Below are 25,430 nucleotides of genomic sequence, written 5' to 3' on the forward strand. Positions count from 1 at the left end.
CATACATTGGGTACTTACACGATCGTGCTTGGTGCAAGCAGACAAGTGTACATACACAGAAAATTATGCACTCTAGCAACAACAAAAAAGATGTGATCAGAAGATACAATCACACATACCTCTAAAACAAGGAAACTACAGAGGTCTCAATAAAGGTCTCCACCAGGCCTTATCAACACTTTCTTTATACACAGGATTGTTTTCTGCACCTATCATATGGAAAGAAAGTCATTTTGAAGCCTTTTTTGTAAAGTACAAACGTTCTTTCAAATGTCAAGACTTCACTAATCCGTCATGCCAAACCACCCAAATGCTAACACAGTCACATGGGTGACGTCGAGGTCATATGTAATACTTGTATAACACTACTACTGTAAAAGTAGAAATTTTCGTTATTTCACGCTACCTGAAACTAGCGCAAAAAAAAAAAAAGCACGCAGATATTTTGCATGCCATATGCCTCTGTAGTTGATGTCTTGACTCCCTGGAATTAACATGTGAAATTTGTCTTACCTGGCAGAGAGCGAAAATTACTCGCACAAAAATATCCACTTTTACAGTATGTACTTTGTGATGATAACAAAGAAAGTTTCTCTCCCACAATGATCCACCGATTTGAGAGGTACCCTCAAATGTGGGATATACATATTAACAAGCTATAGACGTGTGATACAGACGGTAAGATGATGGCTGCACTAACCATTCTCCCTCCCTGCGTCGTATTGCAAAGTAGCTTGAGATTTTGCAAAGATGCAGCCTATAAAAGTAAAATAGTGCCCCAATCTATCGTTTGTCACAAATTGAATGGCATCACGTAGCTCTCTGCGTCATGAGTTTGAGCAAACACTACAATGGCCCAGAACCAACCAACCAAGTGGTCTTGCACATGCGCAAAACAAGTTTCTTCTCTCTCTCTAAGAGTCTGTGTTGCAGATCTGAAGCTCCCTATTCCACACAGCAAAACTCAAGGTCATCGCCATTGATTACCTTGCATCTTATCAATTTTTGTTGCTATCCTTGAATATTTCAGCTCCAGAAGAGCCGACCCTTTATAATGGGAAGCAATCCATTCATACTTACAAGTAAGAGCACAACAGCAATGACATTCGCTATAATAGATTCCTGTAAATGTATGGACCATCGATTAAAGAGTACTACTGCATGTAGAGAAAAACTTTCGTACAGATGTCAAGCAATTACATTGGCACAAACTTCCACCCATATTTGTTTATGGTTTCATGAATATTAATTGAGAATTTCTGAGGCTCATCCGTAAGAAGTTATCGAGATCAACTGGAATTGTATAATGATATCACAAACAGTTGAAAATGGGCCACTCAGCAGACAACATCAATCAAAGCTCCTTGTTATTGCATGTACACTGGAATATCTTTCCTGATATTACGCCAACACCAAACTCCTTCAATGTACAAGTACAACATACAAGACACAAACAAAGGCAAAACTTGAGAAAAAAAAAATTGACTTTCCAGGACAGCAAACACTATTAAATCAGGAGCTTCCATGTCCCTGGTGCAGCTTCTCTGTTCCAAATCAGACACACCAGAGAGCAGATCCTCATACTGTAAAACCATAAATTTTTTGTGCATGAAATTTTCGCAAATTTCGCGCGCCAAGATTCATGAAATAAAAATGCATGAAGAAGTTCTTGTCTACACTATCCATTGAATGCCGGTGGCAATTTGCAAAAATTTCATGCCACAAAGAGGCCATTGGCTCCAATCCACAAAGGTTTCATACCGTAAATATTCCTGGTTCTACAGTATTTAATGGATTAAAAGAAAAAAAAACGGACAACACGGATTCATTTTTGTTCACCATTACATGAACATTATTCCATAGGAGGATTAAATACATCAGACTCAAAAAAGTTGCTCACACAGAAGCAGGAAAGATGAAATACTATGAAATCCTATCACCCTCACTTATTAGCATCAAAATGGTCTTTTGCACGAGTCGTGCTTGAACACTGAGTGCATGTGTACAAAGAGTAGCTCTTTGGAGGAGAAAAAAAAGGATGCATGAATAAATAATACTGCTTTGTCGCTTTATCCATTGAAAATTTCTATCATCCACTAAACACGATAGGGATAAAGAGATGAAGATTTGGAATTTAGAATAGGGTCGGCCATCAGAGATAGAGTTCAGGAGAAGAATTTGGATCAGGTTAGGCTTACAGCTAGAGGAAGTGATTAAGTGTTCAAGCATCATTTCTTATAATTATGAACTTACTTTAAGTTTTAACAAACTTTCAGCATGTATGTGGTTTAGACAAGCTCACTGATGTCTCACTGCCAAACAAAGCAATAATGACATTCAACCAGCGAAAGGATGAACTGGAGATTAAAGAAAAAAAAAAAAGATGAATCGATAATGATACATGTGACACAGTAATTCTTCATATTGGGATGAGTGGACCTTGCTTTTTTTCCAATGTCTTTTTCTCTCCTTTTCACAATTACTGCTGCTCCCACCTTCTGGGTGGTGATTTGGTCAACCAAATTACTGATTAACCTTGAGGTCCCATTTCATAGAGGGGTGTGCAATAATTGTAAGTTTATACAATACTCAATTACGATAGTAAAAAGTAAATAATGACTCCGGCGACACTTCATGGCGGAGGCATAAAAAAACACACAGCTGATTGTTTTTTTGTACCACTGTTACCATGGAAACAGCAATCATTGTACGCTGCACGCGTTGCACAGTGCCTCATGAAAGGGGACAATGGGGACGGGGTAGGGTTGATGTGGGGAGGGGAGTGTTTCTGTTATGTCTTTGCCGCAAGCTTCATGTGTGCCTTGGAGAACTCTTGTTGCAACTTGCCCAACTTGTCTCTGTGAGCTTCTTGTTTCTTCTCCAAGTCCTTGATGAGCTTGTCATGCCTCTTCCTGATTGGTGACAAGAAAAACAAAACAAAAAGAAAGGAAATCAAAATGTTTAGGAAAAGAAAAAGGAATGGTTGCACTCATCCTAAAGCAGAATAGAATGATTGACCTGCCATTCATGCACTTGATAATTCAAAACTTTGCCATAACATTGGATTGCATAACCTATTGCAACGAAGGTCCAATAAAACTTGAAAACACTGATATTTCTGATTAAAGGTGTCATTGAATTCTCCAGCATCTACATTGTTACATATGACAAGCAAAATATGTGTGTGCTTTTATTTTCACACTACTTTGTACTTGTGCAAAATGTGTGAAAATTGCCACACCATGAAAATCAAACTTTTATTGTTAACTTCTACTGAAAATTTTTCTTGTTTCATGGTTCTAATACAAAGTACTTTGATAAAGTTAGAATTCCACCTTTCACTTGACAGGGACGGTACTCACACTTCCCCGCTGATGTATTCTATCCTTTTGCCAACAGTAGCCTTTGCCTCCTCAACATCTTGTCTGATCAGCACAGGACCCATCATCTTGAATACTTTGTCGTCTGACCCTAGCAGATCAAGCTCCTAGGAAGATTTGGGGGGGGGGGGGGGTGAAGACACCAACATCAAGACACACAGTACACAAAGTTAGGATGAGTAGATACTTGCGGCCTGCATCATATTTCGAAATTGTCATATCCACAAGGTTTGACCTTTTCCATTCACAATGCAACCAATACTCACTTTGCTGCTGCCCATGGCAAAATTGTTTGGCACTGTTCACCATGCACTAGAACCACTGATGGAACTACAGATAAACTGCTTTCAAACAATGGTCTGGCCAGCTAGCCACAATTTACACACTTCACTTGTGGCCATACAGATTGTTTCTGATTGTCAAATGAAAGTCATTTGACAAAGTTTTCTGCCATAAGAGCTGGGTGAGGGTTCTGCAGTGATGCAACTTCGGTAGAAAATTCATAATCTGGAGTGTGAATTATTTCTAGCCACGTTTCTGCTGACTCGTGACACAGTTACTCAGCAACTTTCCCCATAATGTTCTATGCATTTTCCAAAATCACAATTTTTTGCTGTCGGTGAGAAGAGGCTTTTAAATGGTGTTTATCCACTGACTGCATTGCTCCACCTGGACAAACATAAATAATTACTTGCATCCGAGTTGTCATTCTACTAGTTCATTTGCCACTAAATTTCATACACGTATGTGTCATTGCCTTTTGCTGACTCTGCGCACTTTGTGATACAGTCAAATCTGTTTTAACAAAACCTGTCAAAAGCGGTCACTGGTTTTATGTGGCCATTACACTTTGTTCATTTCTAGTTTGTACACAAGTCTCAAGGGAGACCAACTATTCACAGAATGACATATCTTGCTGCCAAATATATGCTTAATACATAAAATACCTACTGATCTACTCTGCATACGATATGGTACCTTTTTAATCAGTGTATAGAAAAGCATGCGCTTATTATGCGCTTTATAAATGTCGTATTATTAATCACAGGGATTTCTTTGTGATCATGTGGCATTTTGTATATTCCTCATCTTGCTCGGTGATATCAAACTACTACTTCTAGTTTACATGTACATTCAAGTGATTTTGAGTATTGATATCTAATTAAAATTGCACTTGCTGCCAAAGATATTTTTCTTACAGCTTTATGCATCTTTCAATGTATTTTACCGATTACTGAATCATTGTTCTTACAACTGCTCACATTGCAAGATGAGATGAACATACTCACTTCTTTGACCATGTTGTTTTCATTCAGTTGCCCATCAAGCTGCTTTCTTACAGTTATAGCCTTTTGGTAGTCTGAAAGAGAAATCATAATGGGTCAGAGCATGGTATGTAAACAAATCAAAGCAAAGCAACACTCACAAAGTTGAGTAATTTGCCTCTCTTACACTGATCATTAGGGGCAGTAAAACACTGGGGTAGCCTATTCATCTATTTAAAAACATTGACTTCAAAATATGGAAGTTATACTTTAAGGCACACAACCAATGTTTACATAAAATTGAAAGGGAATGAAGAGCTCTAGATCTACATAAGATTTTATTGAAGAACACTACAGGGTGTCTCTAAAAAAAGTAAACCCAACTTCAACCGCAAATTTTCAGAAACTATAAAATATTTAAACACATTATTTTTTCATGGTTAGATAGTCCAATAAGTCCTCTGTCCAATGATACCACGTAGGGTATGTAACTCTCATGCATGACTGAGCATGATTCAACTTAGTGAATGGGTGTGAAATCATCACTGTGGCAAATTAGAATTGCACTTTGATTGGAAGTTCATCAATCAAATGACAAATGACTGGTGCTTATGCGTGGATTGGCTTGGATGGCCTCTCTCATCACCACTCCCAGTTCGTCTGTAGCCAGAGTGTTTTTCTATTCCTGTTCAAACTGGTTCCGTGATCAGCATACTTTCTCACATTGTACCAGATGGCTCTTTTTGTTTGGAGGCTGCCTGTCGGGGAACTGCACCCGAAAAGCCTCTTGAACTTCCACAACACTTCTTGTTTCCTGACATCGAGTTACCAGGAATACTCTCTGCTCAATTGTCAACTGTACCATGTTTGGAAAGCAGGTGAAGTGCGCCTGTGTGAGGAACAACCTTTGCTGAAGTTGTTATGTAATCATAGGCCTAACATGTTACAAAAATTTAACTTCAAATATGCCCTAAATGCATGACAATAGCAAGAAATAACCTGCCACAGTGATGATTTCACACCCATTCACTAAGTTGAATCATGCTCAGTTATGCATGAGATTTACATACAGATGTAACCTACGTGGTATCATTGGATAGAGGACTTATTGGACTATCTTACCATGAAAAAATAATGTGCAAATCTTTTATAGTTTTCTGAAAATTTGCTGTTGAAGTTGGGTTTACTTTTTTTAGAGACACACTGTAGATCTACATGTTGATCAAGTACAAGTTTAACATACTACACTCAGGATAGAGAGGTACATGTAGATCTCTACAGTCATTAGTAACCCTTATTGTCTATAGCTATTGTGGGTTAGACTGCCATACATAGGTAGAATTTATGTTAGTATTAAAGGACAAGTCCACCTTCATATACATAAAGATTGAGAGAATGCAGCAATATTAGTAGAACACATCAGAGAAAGTTTGAGAAAAATTGGACAATCCGTTAAAAAGTTACGAATATCTTAAGTATCTGCACAGTCACTGCTGGAAGAGAAGACTACTAGTACTACAGTGTATGATGTCACATGCGTACAAGTACGTATATAAGGAAAATAAAAAGAGAATTTCACAAAACTTTACTTTTTGAATAAAGTGCACATTTCTTCGACTTGCTGCTGACGTATGTTAAGGGTAATTCCCCCTGCCTTCTGAAAGAGAGAAGTCGAGTGTTCTTTTGTTATGCGAGAAAAATGGAAATATGTTGAATTTTCTTTATTCTTTCTTTATATCGTTGTACTCATGTGACATCACAAGGTATAGTAGTCTTTTCATCCAGCCGTGACTAAGCAGAAACTTCAAAAATTCATAACTTTTTAACGGATTGTCCGATTTTGCTCAAACTCTCACTGATGCGTTCTACTAATATTGCTGCACACGTAAACAATTCCCCGTAGACGGTAATAGAATGACAGCCGGCCCGCTGATTGGCTGATCGCCCGATCGCCACGCCGTCCGCTTCACCGAACTGCATGGTGTGCAAGATCCACTACTCCCTGTGGATCAGTGTGGTGTACAATGCACAATGCGTGCTTGCCATCGTGTTATGTAGCGGCTATGGCGGCCAGCTCGACATCGGTACACAACGCTACACAAACTACACAATATGGCGACTAATTTGCATCGTGGTCTTGAGCTTCTTATGTGTCTCGCTCCATACCCGTACATGTCGCTACCATACAAATTGCATGTATTGATACACACACACCAACGAACACATCGAACTACTTCACAAATTCGTACCTAAAAATCATGTAAAAATATGACTTATCAAATTTCAAACGCAACGATAGCTTCACTGAATACATGTTTACACCAAAGGAGGAAAATATTTTGCCAAAAATCGAAGACTTGATGTAAAAATGCCGAGTTTGGTATCAAACTGTTCAGCCAATCGCGCTGGAAATCATCGCACACATATGTTATAGGGTAATTCCATGAAGTTGGGGCAGTGTCCATGTAGCATCGTGATATTTGAAAAATACATTTCAGCATAACTCAATATTAATTATGCTATACATTTATTGTTTGTAGGCTTCACATTTGCATTGAGGCCACACATTTTCCTGGAAATTTTGTGCCATTCAGACTCAATTTTGATGAAGTTATTAAACAATATGTAACAGTGACCTGTAGCATCGTGATATTTTAAGATTTGGTCCTAAGAGACAAATTATGGCAATTAGCTTGACCAAAATTTGATGCAATATGCATATTTACAAGATATGAATGAGATAGCTAAATATCTCAAATTTCCTGTACACAGTTTTAATTTTAAAAGAAAATTACAAAATGTATCACGATGCTATGTGGTGTCCTTTTTTGTGACATTTGGTGGACACCGCGTAGCATAGTGACACATTGTGTAATTTTCTTGTCAAAGTAAAACTGTGGAAAGGAGAGTTAAGATATTTAGCTTTCTGACTAATCTAGTAATTATGCATATTATATCAAATTTTGGTCAAGCTAATTGCATTAATTTGTCTTTTAGGACCAGATTTTAACTATCACGATGCTACATGGACACATCACGATGCTACAGGACACCGTTACATATTGTTTTCATAACTTCATCAAAATTGAGTCTGAATGGCACAAAATTTCCAGGAAAATGTATGGTCTCAATACAAATGTAAAGCCTATAAATATGTATATCATAATTTGTATTGAGTTATGCTAAAATGTCACACTTTGTGCCCCAACTTCACGGAATTACCCAATAACGTTGTGGAAAAATATGTAAATGACGGGGGTAAAGATCCAATGATGATGCAGCTTCCGTGTAGCTCCCGATTCATGAATGAAAAATGACGTCATGCTAACGCGAGCGAGGGCAGTAGCGAATCGCGCATGCGCGGCTTGCCTGTGCAATTGTTCTACGTGCTGCATTCATTCAACCCACATGTCTATGAAGGTGAACTTGTCCTTTAAGTTCAATCAAAATCTACAATGTAGATCCCAGACCCTCTTTCACTCAGTTTCAAACTCAATTAAATTACCTCAACAGTCTCAATGGCAATTCCCAGATTCTACAGTCTAACCGTTATATCTAAAGTATGTACAGTACAGAGACTATCCCAGCCAGAGTAAATTATGCGATTACAAGAGTTCAAATTCTCATGTCAACATTAAATTCAATTAAAATTTCAACTTGTAAATTTACTTTTATCAAACAATAACATTAAATCAACAAACAGTAGCCCATTGGTAGTCAGTACAAAGGCACTGGAAATAACGTAAAGTCAGCTGAAAATGTCAGGATCACGTCCAGTTGCACTCCTTAATTTACATTGGTCCCTGAAAAAACAATACGTTCAGTAGGCCTTATACTGTCGGCTTTTACGGTAAGGGTTCTAATTCAATCCTTATGAGCGGGAGCGCCCCACATGAGCTAAGCGGGTTTCCCGGACTGATTGTCACCACTGGCAATGCTGCACTGCCACACCACCTCAATAACAGAAGTCATATAAAAATTTTACTACACGCCATTCTCAATATATGGGACCGAACGAAGCGTGGTTGCTATAGCAGAGAAAGACACGATTTTGAAATACATTTTACACGTTTTGTTTTCGAAAGAAAATGTCATTTTGACTGCTTTAAATACAACTTACCCTTTTCTGACACTTTGAACTTCTCCAGCTCCTCTTGGAGCTGCTTTTGGAGTTCTTCGCTGGCCATTTTCCCCTCCCTTTTTCGGAGCTGCAAGGCGTGAACTGATCGATCAAAGAATGATTTGATCGATTATGCGCTATGCCAACTGTGGTGGCCACTAATCTCCCCTCGAGGGGAGATCAGTGACTGTGGCCGAGGGACCCGAGGGTCAGTTGCACTTGCAAGTTGGTAGTGTGCATGGGGTGCTTCATAAAAAGTTTTTGTGCTGAATTATTGAAATTCTGATAAGTATAGCACATCAGAACATGTTCCAGTCGGTCTTAAGTCATTCGTAACTTCAGTTTTATGAGACACCCTCAGGTCTATGTGATACAGTACTAGCATACTTTTTACTATACAGTGTACTGTATGGATATTATCATGTGTTTGTTTTGAGTTTGGCAAAGATACAAACTCTTTACTGTACATCGATAAAATGCACACGAGCAAATAGGTAATTGAATGTACACCTTGGAAAGTAGACCACATTTTTAATAGTCCTATTTTATTTCTCATTTATGAAAACAAATTGTGCATTTACAGAATTGCATACCGGTAATCATTAATGGGACCTACTTTATAGGCCTTCTCTGATATAATTCACAAACAAAGTATAGCTGGGCCTACTATAAAAATGATATACTCTAGTCTTGCAGCATTAACACAAATTATATACTCTACCTACTATGTTTTTTTTTGTTCTAACAATCATTTTTAATAAATATTCATTCAACATTCTACAAATTACACATGTAGACCTTTATTAACCGTATATCAATAACAAAAACCTTACACTCGCATGCATTCTACAAGGCCTATCCATCGGTTGAAGTTTATGTCAAAAACAGAGACTCCAACTCTACCGCTTTCGACGGGAGGATCTCCAGGCCGCCGAAAGCCCATTTTTGCAAAATCTCCCGTTCTCCCGCTTGAGAGGTAATTTCTCCCGCCCTGCGTGGCTCTGTGTCTCCCGCTTGAAATAATTTCTTACTTTGTGTCATCGTATGTTGAAAAAAGGCCTTATAGTTAATGTGAGAGAGCATCTAGAATAGAGCTAACAGTCGGGAGCCCTGGACCCGCCGGCCGAAAGGAACTTCGCGCTGTGTTGTGCGCTTCGCGCACATCGAGTTGGAGTCTCTTCTTCTTCTTCTTCTTCTGATTAAGTCTGCCTCCTTCAATAGACTGAAGATTCTTGCAGACTGGTGCTATTTACATTATAATACAATTTATTTACAGATATTTACAAGCACATAGAAAATTTGACGAAAATATATACTAGCCACTGTGATCAACCGTTAGACGGTTTCGAAATGATCCCACAGATGGCGCTGAAACAATTTCTGACGACAGGGAATTCCAGTTCCTTACAGTTCTTGGGAAGAACGAATGGCGATGCGATTCAGTTCTCGAATATGGTACCTGATAGGAGTGTGGTTGCGAGGCTCTCGTTAACTGAGTAGCCTGTTTGATGATATAGTCCTGTGCTGAAAGAGGAGTGAGATTATTGTGTATTTTGTACATCATAATTAGCCTGTCATTTTCTCTGCGCTGTTCCAGAGTGGTCCAATTAAGTTCTTGTAGCATTTTGGTGACACTCGAGGTGTTATGGTAGCGATTTAAAGTGAATCGCGCAGCTCTTCTCTGGACCATTTCCACTTGGTGGATTAGGTTCTTGGTAGACGGGTTTCAGGCGGGAGAATCTCCAGATCAGAAGGTACTTGGGTTGGAGTCTCTGCAAAAATGGGGAAAATGTAGGCATAGGCCTACCCCTCCCACCCCTAATCTATAGGCCTATAATCCTGATATATCACCCGCCAGTTCCCCATTTCAACCTTACTCCCCTACTGCGGGTGGCAGGCCTACCCATGCAGGGACTATGTACTTCGAGTGCCTCAAAAAGCCATTTCCTGGTGGACTCGATAGGGCCTATGTTTCACACTTCTGTGAAATGGCGAATGTTAATCGCGTGCACTTTAATTTCGTGAATTTTGCGAAAGCGGAGATTTGTGATAGAATGCCACGACGTACGTTCTTGTTTAAATACCCTTTAGGCCTATATATGCATTGAATGCCAGTGGCAATTAGCTAAAATTACATGCAGTGAATATCACGACCGGCGGAACGGAGGGGGGGGGGGGGCACTTTTTGCACCATACAAAGGGAGGTGTCACCACTTTTGGCCCCCACTTTTTTTTCAACCTGGAGTGCGTAAGTGGCACTAATAAGTATAGATAGAAACCTTGAAGTGTGAGCGCAGTATAGGGCTTTGTTTAGGCTTAATTTTTGCGCTGAAACTATTTTTTTTTTTTTTTTTTGCGTCCGGGGGCAGGTGAAGAATCCCGGAAGTGGAATGAGAAAGATGAGCTAAAGACTTGTTCGCCCATGAAACCCGGTAGTGTCCCCCCCTCCCCCCCCCCCCCCACCTCACTTTTGAAAACGTGGCGCTGGCGATGAATATCATGTTCAGTATAGGACCTACAAGTATTTTAAATAAAATTACAAAAAAAAAACCTGAAACAGAATTATCCCAATTAGTCTGTTCCCAGTTCCCAACAAAGTGAAAGTGAGAGTCAACCAACAAATGTAAGTTGCCCAACAGATCAAAGTATAATATGAAAATAAAAACGAATTGTGTATTTAATTAATTGTGACCCTGCATCAATAAACCAACAAGTCGCCGCGGACATGGATTTTTAGACTATGCATTTTCAAATGTGTCTGCATGGGCGTTTTGTACAGGCCTGGTGTGTTTCACAAAGAATTCAAGTCTAATTTAAAAGTTAAGATTGACTTAAAATTAGGGTAAGCCGTTGTTTTTTCAATTTTCAATTTTAGCTGATAGGCCCCTATATGTTTAAGAATCCACTGGATTGTTATGAAAATTTACAGAAAAAAAATCCGTCGTCCCTTACTTTATATTGTTGATGAATGCATGCATGAAAAAGTCTTCAAAATGTTCATTCTTATTTGAAAGTAAGAATATTATTGAAGTCACGCACAGCAGACGCACAGCAGCCTACCATGATTCTTCGTGAAACAGTTCCCCCCCCCCCCCCCCCCCCCCCCCCCCCCCGGCCCGCTCAGGTGAAAAGGGAAGGGTCTGGAAACCAGACTACAAGTGTTTACGTGGTACTAGTATGTTCTTGCTGTTGGTGAGTATCGGAAAGTGTTTGATTTCTTAATTTGTATCTAAATTCTTCAGGAGAAAAACGTCGGTAAGTGAGACATGTTCTTCTCTTTTTAAGAGTGTTCGAAAGTAACAAAATCAATGAAGTAAAATAAATGCACGTAGAAACTACCACACCCTGGCCCTCAGATTTTCAGTTGCAGTTCAGGTGTTATAATAGTCCCACGTATTATTAAAATTGAGGTTTCTATCCAGCCATGTCGCTGTCGCCTGTCTTCCCGCCCCCGGCACCGGCCCGGGATGCGTGTTTTTTTTAGACGGCACAGATTGGGGAAACTAAAAATTTATCGGGGACCCTATCCCTAAACCTAACCCTAATCCTAATCCTAACCATAACCATCAAACCCTAACCCTAACCCTAACCCTAATCCTAACCCCAACCCTAACCCTAACCCTAACCCTAACCATAACCAAAAACCCTAACCCAACGTTTTTCCCATAGGTTTAACACGCGCCATGCCCCAATCTGTGCCGTCTTTAAAAAAAAACGCGCCCGGGATGGGATCCCCATTCAGTGCCCGTAACCATGCCAGTCAGCGTGCATGCATGGCATGGGGCGCATGGTCTTAGCAGTACGTAGCATTAAAAAAAATGCTGATAATAATTAAAAAAGAAATAAAAAAACATAACAATTTTTTTTTACAAGTCGTCATACTTGAAATTCATGGAAAATTCACTGAGACATTGTCATTGCAATTTAAAATTACCACTAATTATATGATAATTTCATTGATAACTGCAGAAACTTGTTTTGTCCTATTTTCCTTCTTATTATAGATCTATACTCATAGAAAGAAAGACACATTCTCATGAATATCATTTGTTTCCATTTCTACAGCATCTCTATACGTGTATTGCCAATCTCGGGGTGTGTCCTGATCGAAGCATAGCATGGCATGGACAGGATTCACGGATGAGCAGCTCCGTTCTCTGAAGAGACAGAGTTCAGAGGATGAAGGCCAAGCAACACGAGGTCAGTGTGTTGATATAATGAATGATAAGTGTATAGTTTTATGATGGTTATAGAATCAGACTTTACCTAAGACTAACTCGGCACGGAGACAACTGGTTGTATATCACTGAGAGACAAGCCAAGATGAGCTGATTACTAAAATCTCCAAAAGTTATTTAAGTGTTACACAATATCCTCATCAGTACTCTTGTAATGCTCACCACAGCATGACTGTCCAAATGATCATTGCACAGTATTTTAGCAGGTATGCAAATCAAAATTTCCTAGGGAATTCTTGGAAAGGTGAGTACAAAAAGAACATTTGCTGCTGGTATTTTAAACAAACCTAAGTTGGCAGCTTGCCATTCTAGCCACCACCCATGATGAAACATGACTGATATAGTCTGTGAATAGACAACAAAACGTGTGATCACAAAATTTAGAAAAACAATAAACACTACATAATTATAAGTTCAAGCATGATTTTGATGACATAAGTAGTACCTTGCTCTAACTTCTGACTAGTAACAATAACACCGCAGTTTTTGTGTTATTGCTTTGTTTATCCTGAATTTCTGATGTAGTATCTGAACATGCCAAAAGTACAATCCCATTCTAAAACTCTTTGTACATCAACTTTTCTTCATTCTTTTTTCATATGCTAAGTTGTTGCTCGATCACAACTCACTACAGTATTTCAAGACAATATTTCATTTATCATTAAAGGACAAGTTCACCTTCATAAACATAAGGATTGAGAAAATGCAACAATATTAGTAGAGCACATCAGTGAAAGTTTGAGGAAAATTGGACAATCGATGCAAAAGTTATGAATTTTTTAAATTTTTGTGTTGGAACCGCTGGATGAGGAGACTACTACAGCTTGTGAGTCATATGTGTACAACAGTATAACGAAAATGTAAAAGAAAATTCAACATATTTTCACTTTTTTCGCATAATAAAAGAGCACTTGACTTGCCTCTTTCTAAAGGCAGGGGGAATAATATTACCCATAACATTTGTCGGTAACGAGGCAGGGGAATGTGTACTTTTTTCGAAAGATGGAATTTTGTGAAATTCTCTTTATATTTTCCTTATATTGTTGTACGCATGTGACATCTAAGTTATTCGTACACTGCAGTAGTCTTCTCATCCAGCGGGTACTGCACAAAAACTTCAAAAATTCATAACTTTTGAACGGATTGTCTGATTTTCCTCAAAATTTCAATGATGTGTTCTACTAATATTGCTACATTCTCTCAATCCTTATGCTTATGAAGGTGAACTTGTCCTTTAAGCATATGATTTCCTCAGACATTACTCTAGGAGAAGGTTGAAATGTGTCCGTCATAGCTTAAAGTCCACTCTCTGCAGGTAGTCACCATGGCCAGAATCCGAGACAAGGGAGGGGTAGACCTGGACCAACCAGAGGAAGAGGACGAGCTAACCCAACTCCATCAGAGGTCTGTATCCTTAGTAGTTCATGATGTATTGCATGCTAAGAGTTAATCAAACTTGATACATGGTAACAGTATGATAGGGCATCTGATGTGAGGGCTGCATCATGTTTCCAGTGGTCTTAGCTATGGAAATATTTGCCACGTTTGAATCAAATTCCATTGCTTGTAAATATTTTGAAAGTATAAACTTTGCAGTGATTGACTTTTTGTACTGAGGCAGTTTCAGTAAACTCTGTTGATATTAGAATGATAATAACATTGCGCAGAATATTTTTGTTAAAAAATACCCCCCCCAAAAAAAAAATAAATAAAATAAAAATAAAAATAACCTCTCCACAAACATGTATGTCTGGATATATACCTAACTATAATAGCTCCAGCTTTATTACCAACTGCACAGTTACTCCCAAAGTAGTTATGTTGAGCACTGGAACTGTTGTGTCAAACTCTGCGTAAATCAACAGAGTTCCTGTTGAATAAGAAAACAATTTTGCTTAGAACAGTGTACACTCTTTTGATTCTAGCTTTGACTCTCAAAAATCATTTGCAAGAGAAAGGTCAATGTGACAATAACCCAGTATCTTGTACTGTAGAGAAATACAAAAAAGAAAAAATGATGATTGATCAAAAAAAAATCAACTGCATGATTGTAGAAACAAGGATGAAAAAGAATGAATGAACAAATTAAAAATTAGGATGCTTTGCATTTAAACATGATGAGTTTTTTCTTTTCTAATTGGATTCATTTTAAGAGAAACCTTGTTGCGGTAGCCATTCATATGTATCATATTTACTCTTTCAGCAACTGGGAAAAAAGCAAACAACTGTTGGCAATTTGGCTTGAGTATGATTTTTAAAACCTTTGCAACGGACTTCTGAAGTAACCACTATTATTCACTTACTCCAGCAACGGGAGGAGCCGCTCACTCAGGCCCAGATGCTGTCCAGACCAAGGCCCCCTAGCCAGAGGGGAGGAAGGGCCTCATCGCAGGAAACCAGTGTGTGGCGGGAGCTGAAGGAGCCCACCCAGCGCAGGCCTCCTCCGCCCACCAAAAGGGTGCCCCCTACTGCCCAAGAGGAGAAGTCAGCAGGCAGTCGGTCGATGGAAGATAAGGAAGTGGATGGAAAGAAGGTATCGACAGGGCAGGATGGTGAGGAGAGATGGAAGAAAGAGGAAGAGATGGAGAAGAAATCAGAGGCCAGGTTACTTGAAGAGAGTGAAGGAAAAGTGTAAGTGTTGTAGGGCATTTTAGAGATCATTACAAACACATCTATTACAATCCCCTTTTAAAGGGTTTTCATGGGCATGTGCAGTAAAGACATCAGCTGCACTTTTCATTTCAGTGGTATCCAAATTTGAAATAGATTTATTACAGGCAGAATGACTTATTTTATCTCCCATTGAATGCATCTGTTTGTTTCCACGTAATTATTACCAATGTGTCAGTGACAAAAAAAAAAAAAACCTTTTCACCAGTTATATGATTATCAGCCCAATGAGAGTTTAGTCTAGCATGAACCAAGGAAAGCAGAATATACTTATTTGGAATACATGGAACAGTAATAGTTGATTGTGATCTGTTTGGATGCATTTTGTCATAATCTTGAGGGTTCAACTGCAGAACGAGTTACAAGTTGTAGCTCCATTCATGTTAATTTGAGATATTTTCTCTCTTTTTGCTCTCACCCTCTCTTATGTACATGTATGTTCTTAGTTCTTGAAGTTATTTTAATTGTGTGTAGTGAGTCTTGTTTTGTTGCTCAATGTATTTTTCTGATATAGTCAACCAATGCCAGTTTTCTCACGTGAACCCTGAACTTAAAAAACTACATGAATATATTTCTCCTGCTAGCGATAACGAATATGTCTCTGATCAGTATTACTATTCAACCAAAGATTTTAACAGCGTTTTACATTCTAAGATGATTGCAAAAGAAAATGAATCTCCCCTTTTTTGTATTCATTTTAACTGTAGGAGCATGTCTCGCAACTTTGATAACTTAAACTCATTTTTAACTTCAATTGATATTGCACCAACTATAATAGGAATTTCTGAAACATGGCTGAATGCTAACTCACCTCTTGATATGTACAGGCTTGATAATTATTCTTTCTTTGCAAATAGTCGTAGATTTAAGAGGGGTGGTGGAGTTGGTTTGTATATAAAAAATGATGTCAAATTTGAACGAAGGACTGACTTGGATGTAAACAATAATTATATTGAAAGTATATTTTCTGAAATTGAAATGAATCATCGAAGAATTTTATTTGGAGTTGTGTATAGACCACCTAATCAATGTGTTGAAGATTTTATGAAAGTTTTAAGTGAAGTATTACAAATTGTGCAAAATGAGAAAAAAGTGTTTTATTTGATGGGTGATTTCAATATTAACCTCTTAAGAATAGATAGAGAGCAATACGTAAATAAGTTTTTTGATATGTTGTTGGTTCATAATATGTTTCCTCTTATCAAATATCCTACAAGGATTACTCCAGACTCGGTTTCGTTAATTGACAATATATTTACAAATGAGGATAGTGTGAATGTATCTTCATCGGGGCTTTTTTTATGTGATGTAAGCGATCATTTTTCCATATATTGTATTTGTAATAAAATTTCTATTGCTTTTAAAGAAAAATGTTTTCATAAACGTGAAATCAGTGAGATGAATATAATTAGATTCGTGCAGTATCTGAATAGTTTCCAATGGAATATCACAATTCCTAATGCCAATGATTGTTATAATGAATTCATAAATGTATTTTTAGATTATTATGATGTATATTTTCCGTTAAAACGCATTGATTTAAAGGAAAGCAAAAGTAATAAAAGTGCACCTTGGTTTAATGATGAAATTCGAAAGATTATGAAAAAGAAAAACCGTTTGTATAAGTTATATTTAAAAAATCCAACTGATTATAGAAAAAGGGTGTATAAGAAAATTAGAAACAAAGTTGTTAATAAAATTAAGCAGGCAAAAAAACTGTATTATAAGATTCAATTTCAGGCTGCACATGGTGACAGTAGTAAAACGTGGAAAGTTATTAATAGGGCTTTGGGAAAACATAAAAAGAAATCCTGTGTTGATAAGATTATTGTTGATAATGAATTGATTTCAGATAAGAATATAATTCCTGATGTTTTTAGTGAGTATTTTGTTAATGTTGGTTATGATTTGAAACGTAAGTTCGATGATGATAAGAAGTCACCTAATGTAAAATATATTATCAAAAATGAGAAATCTGCATTTTTTAAACCAATATCTCCTGATGAAATTGTTGACATTGTGAAGAATTTTAAGAATGATACAAGCCCAGGTTCAGATGGAATTGCAATTTGTGTTTTGAAAAGAGTTATTGATTATTTATGTGAACCTCTGTGTGCAATATTCAATAAGTGTTTAGATGCTGGTGTCTTCCCAGATAAACTGAAAATAGCACGTGTAATACCTGTTTTTAAAAAAGGTTCTCAAGAGATTTTAAGTAACTACCGCCCGATATCTGTTTTATCTCTTTTTTCAAAGATTTTTGAGAAATGCATTTATGTTCGTTTATTATCCTTTATCAAAGAGTGCAATATATTCACTTCAAACCAATATGGTTTTAGGGAGAGGCACTCCACTTCTCATGCTTTAATCAATTTTATTCAAAATGTGATGTGTGCAATAGAAAATGAGGAAATTTTAATAGGCATATTTTTGGATTTGAGTAAGGCTTTTGATAGTCTTGATCATGATATTTTACTTAGTAAGATGTATTTGTATGGCATAAGAGGAGTTGTTTTAGATTTGTTCCACAGTTATTTATCCGACAGAGTGCAATATGTTGTTGTGGATGGTTTTCAATCTAAATCTAAAGAACTGAAGTGTGGAGTACCCCAAGGGTCAATCTTGGGACCTCTTTTGTTTCTTTTATATATGAATGACTTATGTAATACGTCTGAGGTTTTTAGATATATATTGTTTGCTGATGACACCAGTATTTTTATATCTCATAATGATCCCCAAATATTACAAATCATAGTCAATAATGAGCTAAGTATAATTTCTGAATGGTTATATATGAATAAATTATCAGTAAATACAAGTAAAACACATTTTATGATATTCACCAATAGAAATGTTGATGTCAAGGATATTAGTATATATTTAGCAGGATCTGAAATTAAGCATGAAGTGTCTTTGCAATTTTTAGGAATCACAATTGATAAATTGACTTGGAAAGATCACATAAATATTATATGCAACAAAATTTCAAAAAATATTGGGATACTTTTTCGACTTAACTTTTTACCCACTGTTGTTCTTAAAATGATATATAATGCAATTATTGCGCCTTTTTTTTGAATAGGTCTTTCTGTTTGGGGAAGTGCTGCAAATATATACATAGACAGACTTTTTAAACTACAAAAACGTGCAATAAGGGTTATAAACCATTCAACTTATTTAGCTCACACTTCACCAATTTTTAATTCCCAAAAGATTTTAAAGTTGTATGACAGATATAAATATATTTTAGGTAATCTTATGTTTCTATGGCATAGAAAGCTTTTACCCGATTCTCTGATGCATTATTTCACCTTAAATTGCAATATTCATTTATATTATACCAGAAACGCTAAGAATTTTCATATCCCAAAAGTAAGAACATCATTATTTCAGAAATCTGTGTTTTATCAAGGTCCGCTTATATGGAACTCAATACCAGATGATATTCGTAAAGTTACCTCTTTTAATGTATTCAAACGTAAACTTAAGGAGAATTTTATACAAAATTATAATGCCTAAGTTTTTGACATGCTTGACTGGCAATACATGTATTCTATCTAATGATCGTAACTCACTTTATTCGTATTGTCTTTGTAATGTAAATGTAGTGTATTGTATATCATGCTGTATTGCTTTATGTTTTGTCTTGCAACGGTATATCTGTTCATCTCATTTTTTTTTTTTTTTATAAATATGAAAAATTTACCACCAATGCATTTTTTTAAATGGATTTTCTGGGTCGGCCAGATTTTAAGGAAACTTAATTCCTCGTTGGCTGCTTCCCTTCAGCTTTATGTATTCCAAAGTTATGTTTTTTTCTCTGTGTCTGTCATGATTGCTCATCATTGTCTTTCTCTGTTGTTTTTATGCTGAATAAAAATAAATTCAATTCAATTCAATATTAGTTATTAAAGTTGCTCAAGAACTATAAGAAAATATTGCATTTCTCAATCATTCCTTCAAGAATATACCTTTACCATGTAATAAGTGAGCTATCACTTGAAAGGTTTTATTTTTCTCTATCTGAAGATTGAATCAGTGTAAAATGTGTAAAAAAATATAATGACTCTTAACATGTCGTGATCAACCAACTGTAAATTACATATGTGATGGTGTATGTGTGTGTATGTATGTATGTCATTACAGGCGTGAGCTGTCCAAGTTGGAGGAATTCCAGAGGAAACAGAAGGAGATGGAAGAAGAGAATGCAAAGAAGAAGAGGCTCCTGGCTAACGCTATCGCAGACAGGTATTGAAGTAGGACAAGGCTGTAGAACACTTTAACTCTTTTCTAGTCTAGTCATCAGAAACTTTATGTTTGACATTCTATGAGATGATCTGAGGTGATCTGTCTTTCGTCAGAGTGCGCTGAGCAAATAGGACTCAGGATGAACTTCCTGTGTTATTTTGTTCGCCTGATTGTCCATGCAATGGTTTGATCGCAAACCCAAACAAGCAAAGAAAAGAAAGCACAACTTGATGAGTTGATGGAAATGCGTTAACCATGCAAAATGATTTGCATGGGGGGGGGGGGGGGGGGGGGGGGAATGCTTGTGTTGATGCATGTGTAGGTTACAATGGGTAAGAAAGTGAGTATCCCTTGATCAGTTTGTTTCAACAAGTTTGCTGCAATTTACTTGACATCAACATTCATGTTAGCCCGTTGAGGACGAGTCCCGAGTATACTCGGGCAAGCGTCTATGGGAGATGGGTGTTGTAGCAAAATCAAACCGTCCTCAATGGGTTAATTTTGCATAAATGATGTGAAAATGAAAAATTGTATTTTCTCTCATGAAAATGAGTGATTTTGAGATATGAGGTCCTGTCACCCCAGTGTCAATATAGCATACTTTTATGTAATTCTGGCTGTTCATGTTGTCCGTATAGGAAGAAGAAAACCCAAGCTGAGGCAAAGAGACTGGTGTACATTCAGAAGGAGCTGGCAAAAATTGAGAATCTCCTTAGCAGCGACGTGAGCATTCTCCGCGACAAGATTGAGACGTCCAGCAGAGAATTCAACGAAGCCCAGTGAGTTGACATTTTTGGGACAATTTTGTTCTCATGTCATATGCACTTCAGAATTTAGGAGGTGCAATAGAGAAACGGTTAGTTTCGTTATGGAAGCATGTATAGACATTTTCTCTCCTGGTAGACTTATCTGTGGTAATGCAGCACTTGTCAATAGGTGAAAAAATATAACAGCAACCTCCCTTTAACCCGTTGAGGATGAGTCCTGAGCATACTCGGGCAAGGTCTATGGGAAATGCGTGTTGTAGCAAAATCAAACTGTCCTCAACAGGTTAAATGCTCTTCTGTTGTAAGGTGTCATCTTAGTACTTCTCCTCCTGTGAAATCAGCTGTGGACTAATAAATGATTGTCTCATCTCGTCTGTTACTGAATTCATTGACTTTAAATGATTATGTACATGTGCAATATTGTCATTAGTGTTTGCTTTTCTTCTCTGTATTACGAATGCTCATTCTTCAGGAGACGATATGAGAAGGCGGAGGCCGAGTTCGTCGCTGCCAAAATCAACCTCCACAAGAAGTCGGAGATGAAGGAGGCCCTCACAGAACACCTGTGTACCATTATCCACCAGAACGAGCTGCGCAAGGCCAAAAAGCTGGAGGAGCTTGTGAGCAAACTGGACGTCGATAGCCTTGAGGAGTTTGAAAACGAGCCGGAGGATGTCACCAGGCCGACGCCGCCAACATCGCCTGTTCAGGTTTCCTCAAACCCAGATGAGAAAGCTCCTCTTACTGGGAATGGTGTGGCTGGAGGGGAAACTGGGCAAGTGCATGGTGGATCTGATCAAAGTGGAAGTGGAGTCGACTCTACCAATGGGCCTGTTACGCAGGGGCAGAAGCCAGTGGATAATGCTGGTATGAAGGAGCAGAAACCAGTGGTTAACAGTAGGATTGTGGAAAGTGGGGAACAGGCAGAGATGACTAAATCTGACACAGCAGTGACTGCCGACCAGAAAGCACCAGAGACTGCAGATCAAGACTTAAAAAAGGATGCCGGTGATGTCATAACCAATGAGCAACCAGAGGCTGAGCAACACGCACAACTAAGCACCAACGAGACATGACCATTGATGTCACAAGTGAGGGAAATCTAGTGTCATTCTGGAGAAAGGGTTGTGATTGATCGCACATCTTAAAACATGCTAAAAATCATGAATCATGATCATTGTGCAATTGGATTGTAGATTCTGCTACTGGCATTAAAGTCATTCACCAGGGTTCTAGACTGCTTACTTCGTCATGTTTCTGTGATAGCTCTCAGGAAATTTGTAACATTTTCTACATATTGAATATGCTTACATACTCTGTGTAAGGGAGTCACATAGTCATTGTTTTTAAGCCATGCAGGTATACTATCGATATTTTTACACAAGAATGAAGTGAAAATAGTTATGTATTTGGATCTAAACTTAGATATGTATATCTGTTAATCTGATGGATTTGTTTCCCATGAATTGTAAGTAAATTGGATTCATTCTGCAAGGATAGTTTTGAAAGGAGCACTACCTCCAGAAAAGGAAGTTATTTGCAGTCGAATGACTGAAGTGATATGAATAGATCTGTGACCTTAGTAAGTATCTCGGCAAAATCAAACAAATCACAAATGGAAAGAAAGCTATTAAAATATCAATAATCATCTGATAACATGATCTTTAAATGCTGTTTTATAAAATATTTGTATTAGCTGTGTGGCTTTGACACCATTTTGCTCCTCTAGTCATGCTTTTGAGAGGAAATGATTTTTTTTTTTCATTTTCCACTGATTGTACGGAGGAATTAACCTCCTTTGTTGCATATATTTGATATGATTAGTGCATTTTTTTTTCTTTTTCTTTTTTTGAAGTACAGGGAAAACTCATTTAGATTTTTTTTTTAAACTATCCCATTTCGTGTTCAAGATGTATGAAGTACACACATACACACATACACACACACACACACACACACACACACTTGTGTAAGCCTCTAAATGTTTGCTTGTCCACCAAAAGGTATTTTCATCTGCAGAACATACCATTGCCTTGACTGATAGTTCTTCCATTTATACTGCATGTCAGACTTTCATATCCCTGTAAAATGTGTGAAATTTTGCACGTGTATGAGAAAGACCTTGAAATGTAAAGTGTGCTCATAGATATCACTGAAAGTTGCTAACCATTGGCCCTTGTAGCTTGTCTTTCAATTAAACGTAGTGTCTAAAAGTTTTCCAGAAATGTCACTTTTGTGGCAGACAATAAGTTATTATATATATATATTTTTAATGTACAATGTGCACAAAAAGTTTGTTGTTTAATGAGATCTTTATTATGGAAGGTATAATGCAATTAAGCAAATATACAGAAACGATTGTATGTATACTGAAATTATGAATTGTTAGAATGTCTTTTCCAAGCTCTATTGAAAATGCTAATAGCGTTGAAATTATTGAGAACTCACAAGATATCTGTGTGGTACTTTAGTATCTGTAAACTTGTTTATTGATGTGTTTCATACAAGGTTGCTAATCTGTTGGTTACTTCATTCAAATTAGCTGCATTGTGTGCTTACGTCATCACATTCCAGTGTGTTTCTATGATATCGGTATGTCACTGTTCCATTCCCACAGTAAGAATTTAGTTTTTTTTCCTATTTCAAGGGACACATTGATAGGCATGTGTATTCAAACCATCAATACCATACCAAATTGTATGAGAAAAATATCTATGCAAACTATTGCAATGACAAAGTATCATTGTTGTTAATGTAATGTAAATAAAAATCAAATATAACATTATTTGAAGGCTTGAAATTGTACCTAACAGCATGATCATAAACATACTGTAACTTGCTATTCATTGCACAGAATCTGACATGGAAATACATGTAGTCATTTGATAGCATTAAGTGCCAGGATGTGTCTGAATATAGATACACCCTAACATGTGAACCTCTTTCAGAATGTAATTTTATTCATTATCTTTTTTTTTCAATTCACAAATGGAATAGTAAATATTTCTAGTCTTCTTCATAATTGTTTGTAAATGACAGATGAATGGAATTATGAGATTGTTGTTCATTTTCTTTTGGCTTGCTACTACAATGTAGTTGTATCTGAAAATTATACAGGCTTATTAGTGTTGCCAGTTTTCTAGAGAGGCTATTCTACTTAAGGAATTACAGAGTGCTGCCCTGTTGAGCAATGACAATTGTTTAATTTCTGACATGTCAAAGTTCCCAGTATCGAAATGATTTGATTTAATATTTGCCAAGCTGTTAGTTTTCTTTAATGCATTAATTCAAGTGCTTTTTTTTTTAAAGATGGAAATTTTTGTGTGATGAGTTCAGTCTAAGATGCCTTACCTGTGTTTCCTTTTCTATTCATTCTCTCATGAATGAAAAGGTTTTCTTTTATTAAAAAAAAAGCCAACATTTCTTAGTTGTTTTATCAGTCTTGATACACTATACCTTCCATACAGGGTTGTAGCTTGTGTGATAGATTGTAGGCCAAAAAGAAAGTGAAAATGAAATAGAATAAAGAGAATAAAAAAGGAAGTTGACTAGAGTTCTATCTGTAATGGTAAAATAAATGAAAGAAAGAGAAGGGAGAACACATTCCACAAACGTCCAACTCAAAGCTGGACACTTCTGTACCACCTCTGTGATATGATACTTGAGTGATATTGACTTCATTCTTTGTGGCTGTGTGTAGTTGATACATGTATTTGAAACTGAGCATATTTCAAAACAATGCTGCCAAAATTTTGCGTAGGTTTGATGCATACAACTCCATGAAACTATTGATATAATGTTTCAGTTTGGTATTTATTTATTAGTTAAAATATGATTGTATGTATACCCATAGTAACATAGGCTGAAGAGTTTTAGACTTTTACAGAATGTTAACTCTTATACTTGATTCATCTTGATTATGTAATAAACTTGATGCTTCTGTACAGACAGATACATACAAAAATGAAGTTGTGTGATTAAAATGAAATTATGATAATATTCATTTATAGTGTGTGTATGTACATGAGTGATTATTTTGATTATCTTGGTTTGGAGACACTCTCTACAAATTGCTTCTGTGCTGATAGATATGCTACGATAGATTTTAATGACAATTGTCAATCTTTAATCCATTGTCTTTGGGTAAGATCAGCAGTTGTGATCTTACAAATACATTTACTGTAAAAGTGGTTTCTTTCGCGTACAGATACTTTTGCAGTTTCCATCGGTGCCGACTTTTTCGCGTATGTTTAAATTCGCGGTCGGCAAAATCTGTGAATTCACAGTCAGCAAAAACTTTTCTGTTTTGCACATGAATACCCAAGTTATAATCCAATTATTCTTTTATTTATTAAATAGAAATTAAAATTAAATGCAGGCTTACCTAAAATCCCATCTCTCGAGTACTCGAGTACCTACATTGCGCAGTATCGGTGTGTGTGTGTGTGTTGACCATCAATACACTCAATGCGTGGAATCTTCGTGACTTGTGTGCATGTGCGCAATAGCGTTGTAACAAGTGGCGAGTTCAAAACATTTTCACATGATGTTAAATTTGCGGTTCAACCTCAAAGTGCGCAAAGAGGGAAAATAAAACTCTTCGAAAGAAACCACTTTTACAGTATACAGAGGATGACAATTGATTTAAAAAAAAAATCTATGATAGCATAATAGGTGGGTACTTTAAAGTACAGCACACACACACACACACACACACATAGTTTGTTTATATATATATATAT

At 37.0% G+C, this 25,430-nt stretch overlaps 2 protein-coding genes across 2 annotated transcripts; one reads left to right on the forward strand and one right to left on the reverse strand.

The window, feature by feature from the left end:
* Nucleotides 1-2,472: 2,472 nt before the first annotated feature.
* Nucleotides 2,473-8,832, reverse strand: LOC139742695 (prefoldin subunit 6-like). The gene is made up of 4 exons (XM_071653227.1): nucleotides 8,766-8,832; nucleotides 4,670-4,740; nucleotides 3,363-3,487; nucleotides 2,473-2,912 (listed from the first exon to the last, which is right to left on the reverse strand). Exons 1-4 carry the CDS (start codon nucleotides 8,830-8,832, stop codon nucleotides 2,792-2,794), a joined length of 384 nt encoding a protein of 127 aa, XP_071509328.1. The 3' UTR covers nucleotides 2,473-2,791.
* A 4,018-nt stretch (nucleotides 8,833-12,850) lies between these two features.
* Nucleotides 12,851-21,764, forward strand: LOC139743059 (uncharacterized). The gene is made up of 6 exons (XM_071653570.1): nucleotides 12,851-12,965; nucleotides 14,319-14,407; nucleotides 15,321-15,634; nucleotides 19,820-19,921; nucleotides 20,560-20,700; nucleotides 21,161-21,764. Exons 1-6 carry the CDS (start codon nucleotides 12,884-12,886, stop codon nucleotides 21,762-21,764), a joined length of 1,332 nt encoding a protein of 443 aa, XP_071509671.1. The 5' UTR covers nucleotides 12,851-12,883.
* The last annotated feature ends 3,666 nt before the right edge of the window (nucleotides 21,765-25,430 follow it).

The sequence above is a fragment of the Diadema antillarum genome, unplaced genomic scaffold, assembly GCF_040938485.1.
Source record: "Diadema antillarum isolate AM-2024a unplaced genomic scaffold, OU_Dant_1.0 scf00000033, whole genome shotgun sequence".
In the NCBI taxonomy this organism is placed as follows: domain Eukaryota; kingdom Metazoa; phylum Echinodermata; class Echinoidea; order Diadematoida; family Diadematidae; genus Diadema; species Diadema antillarum.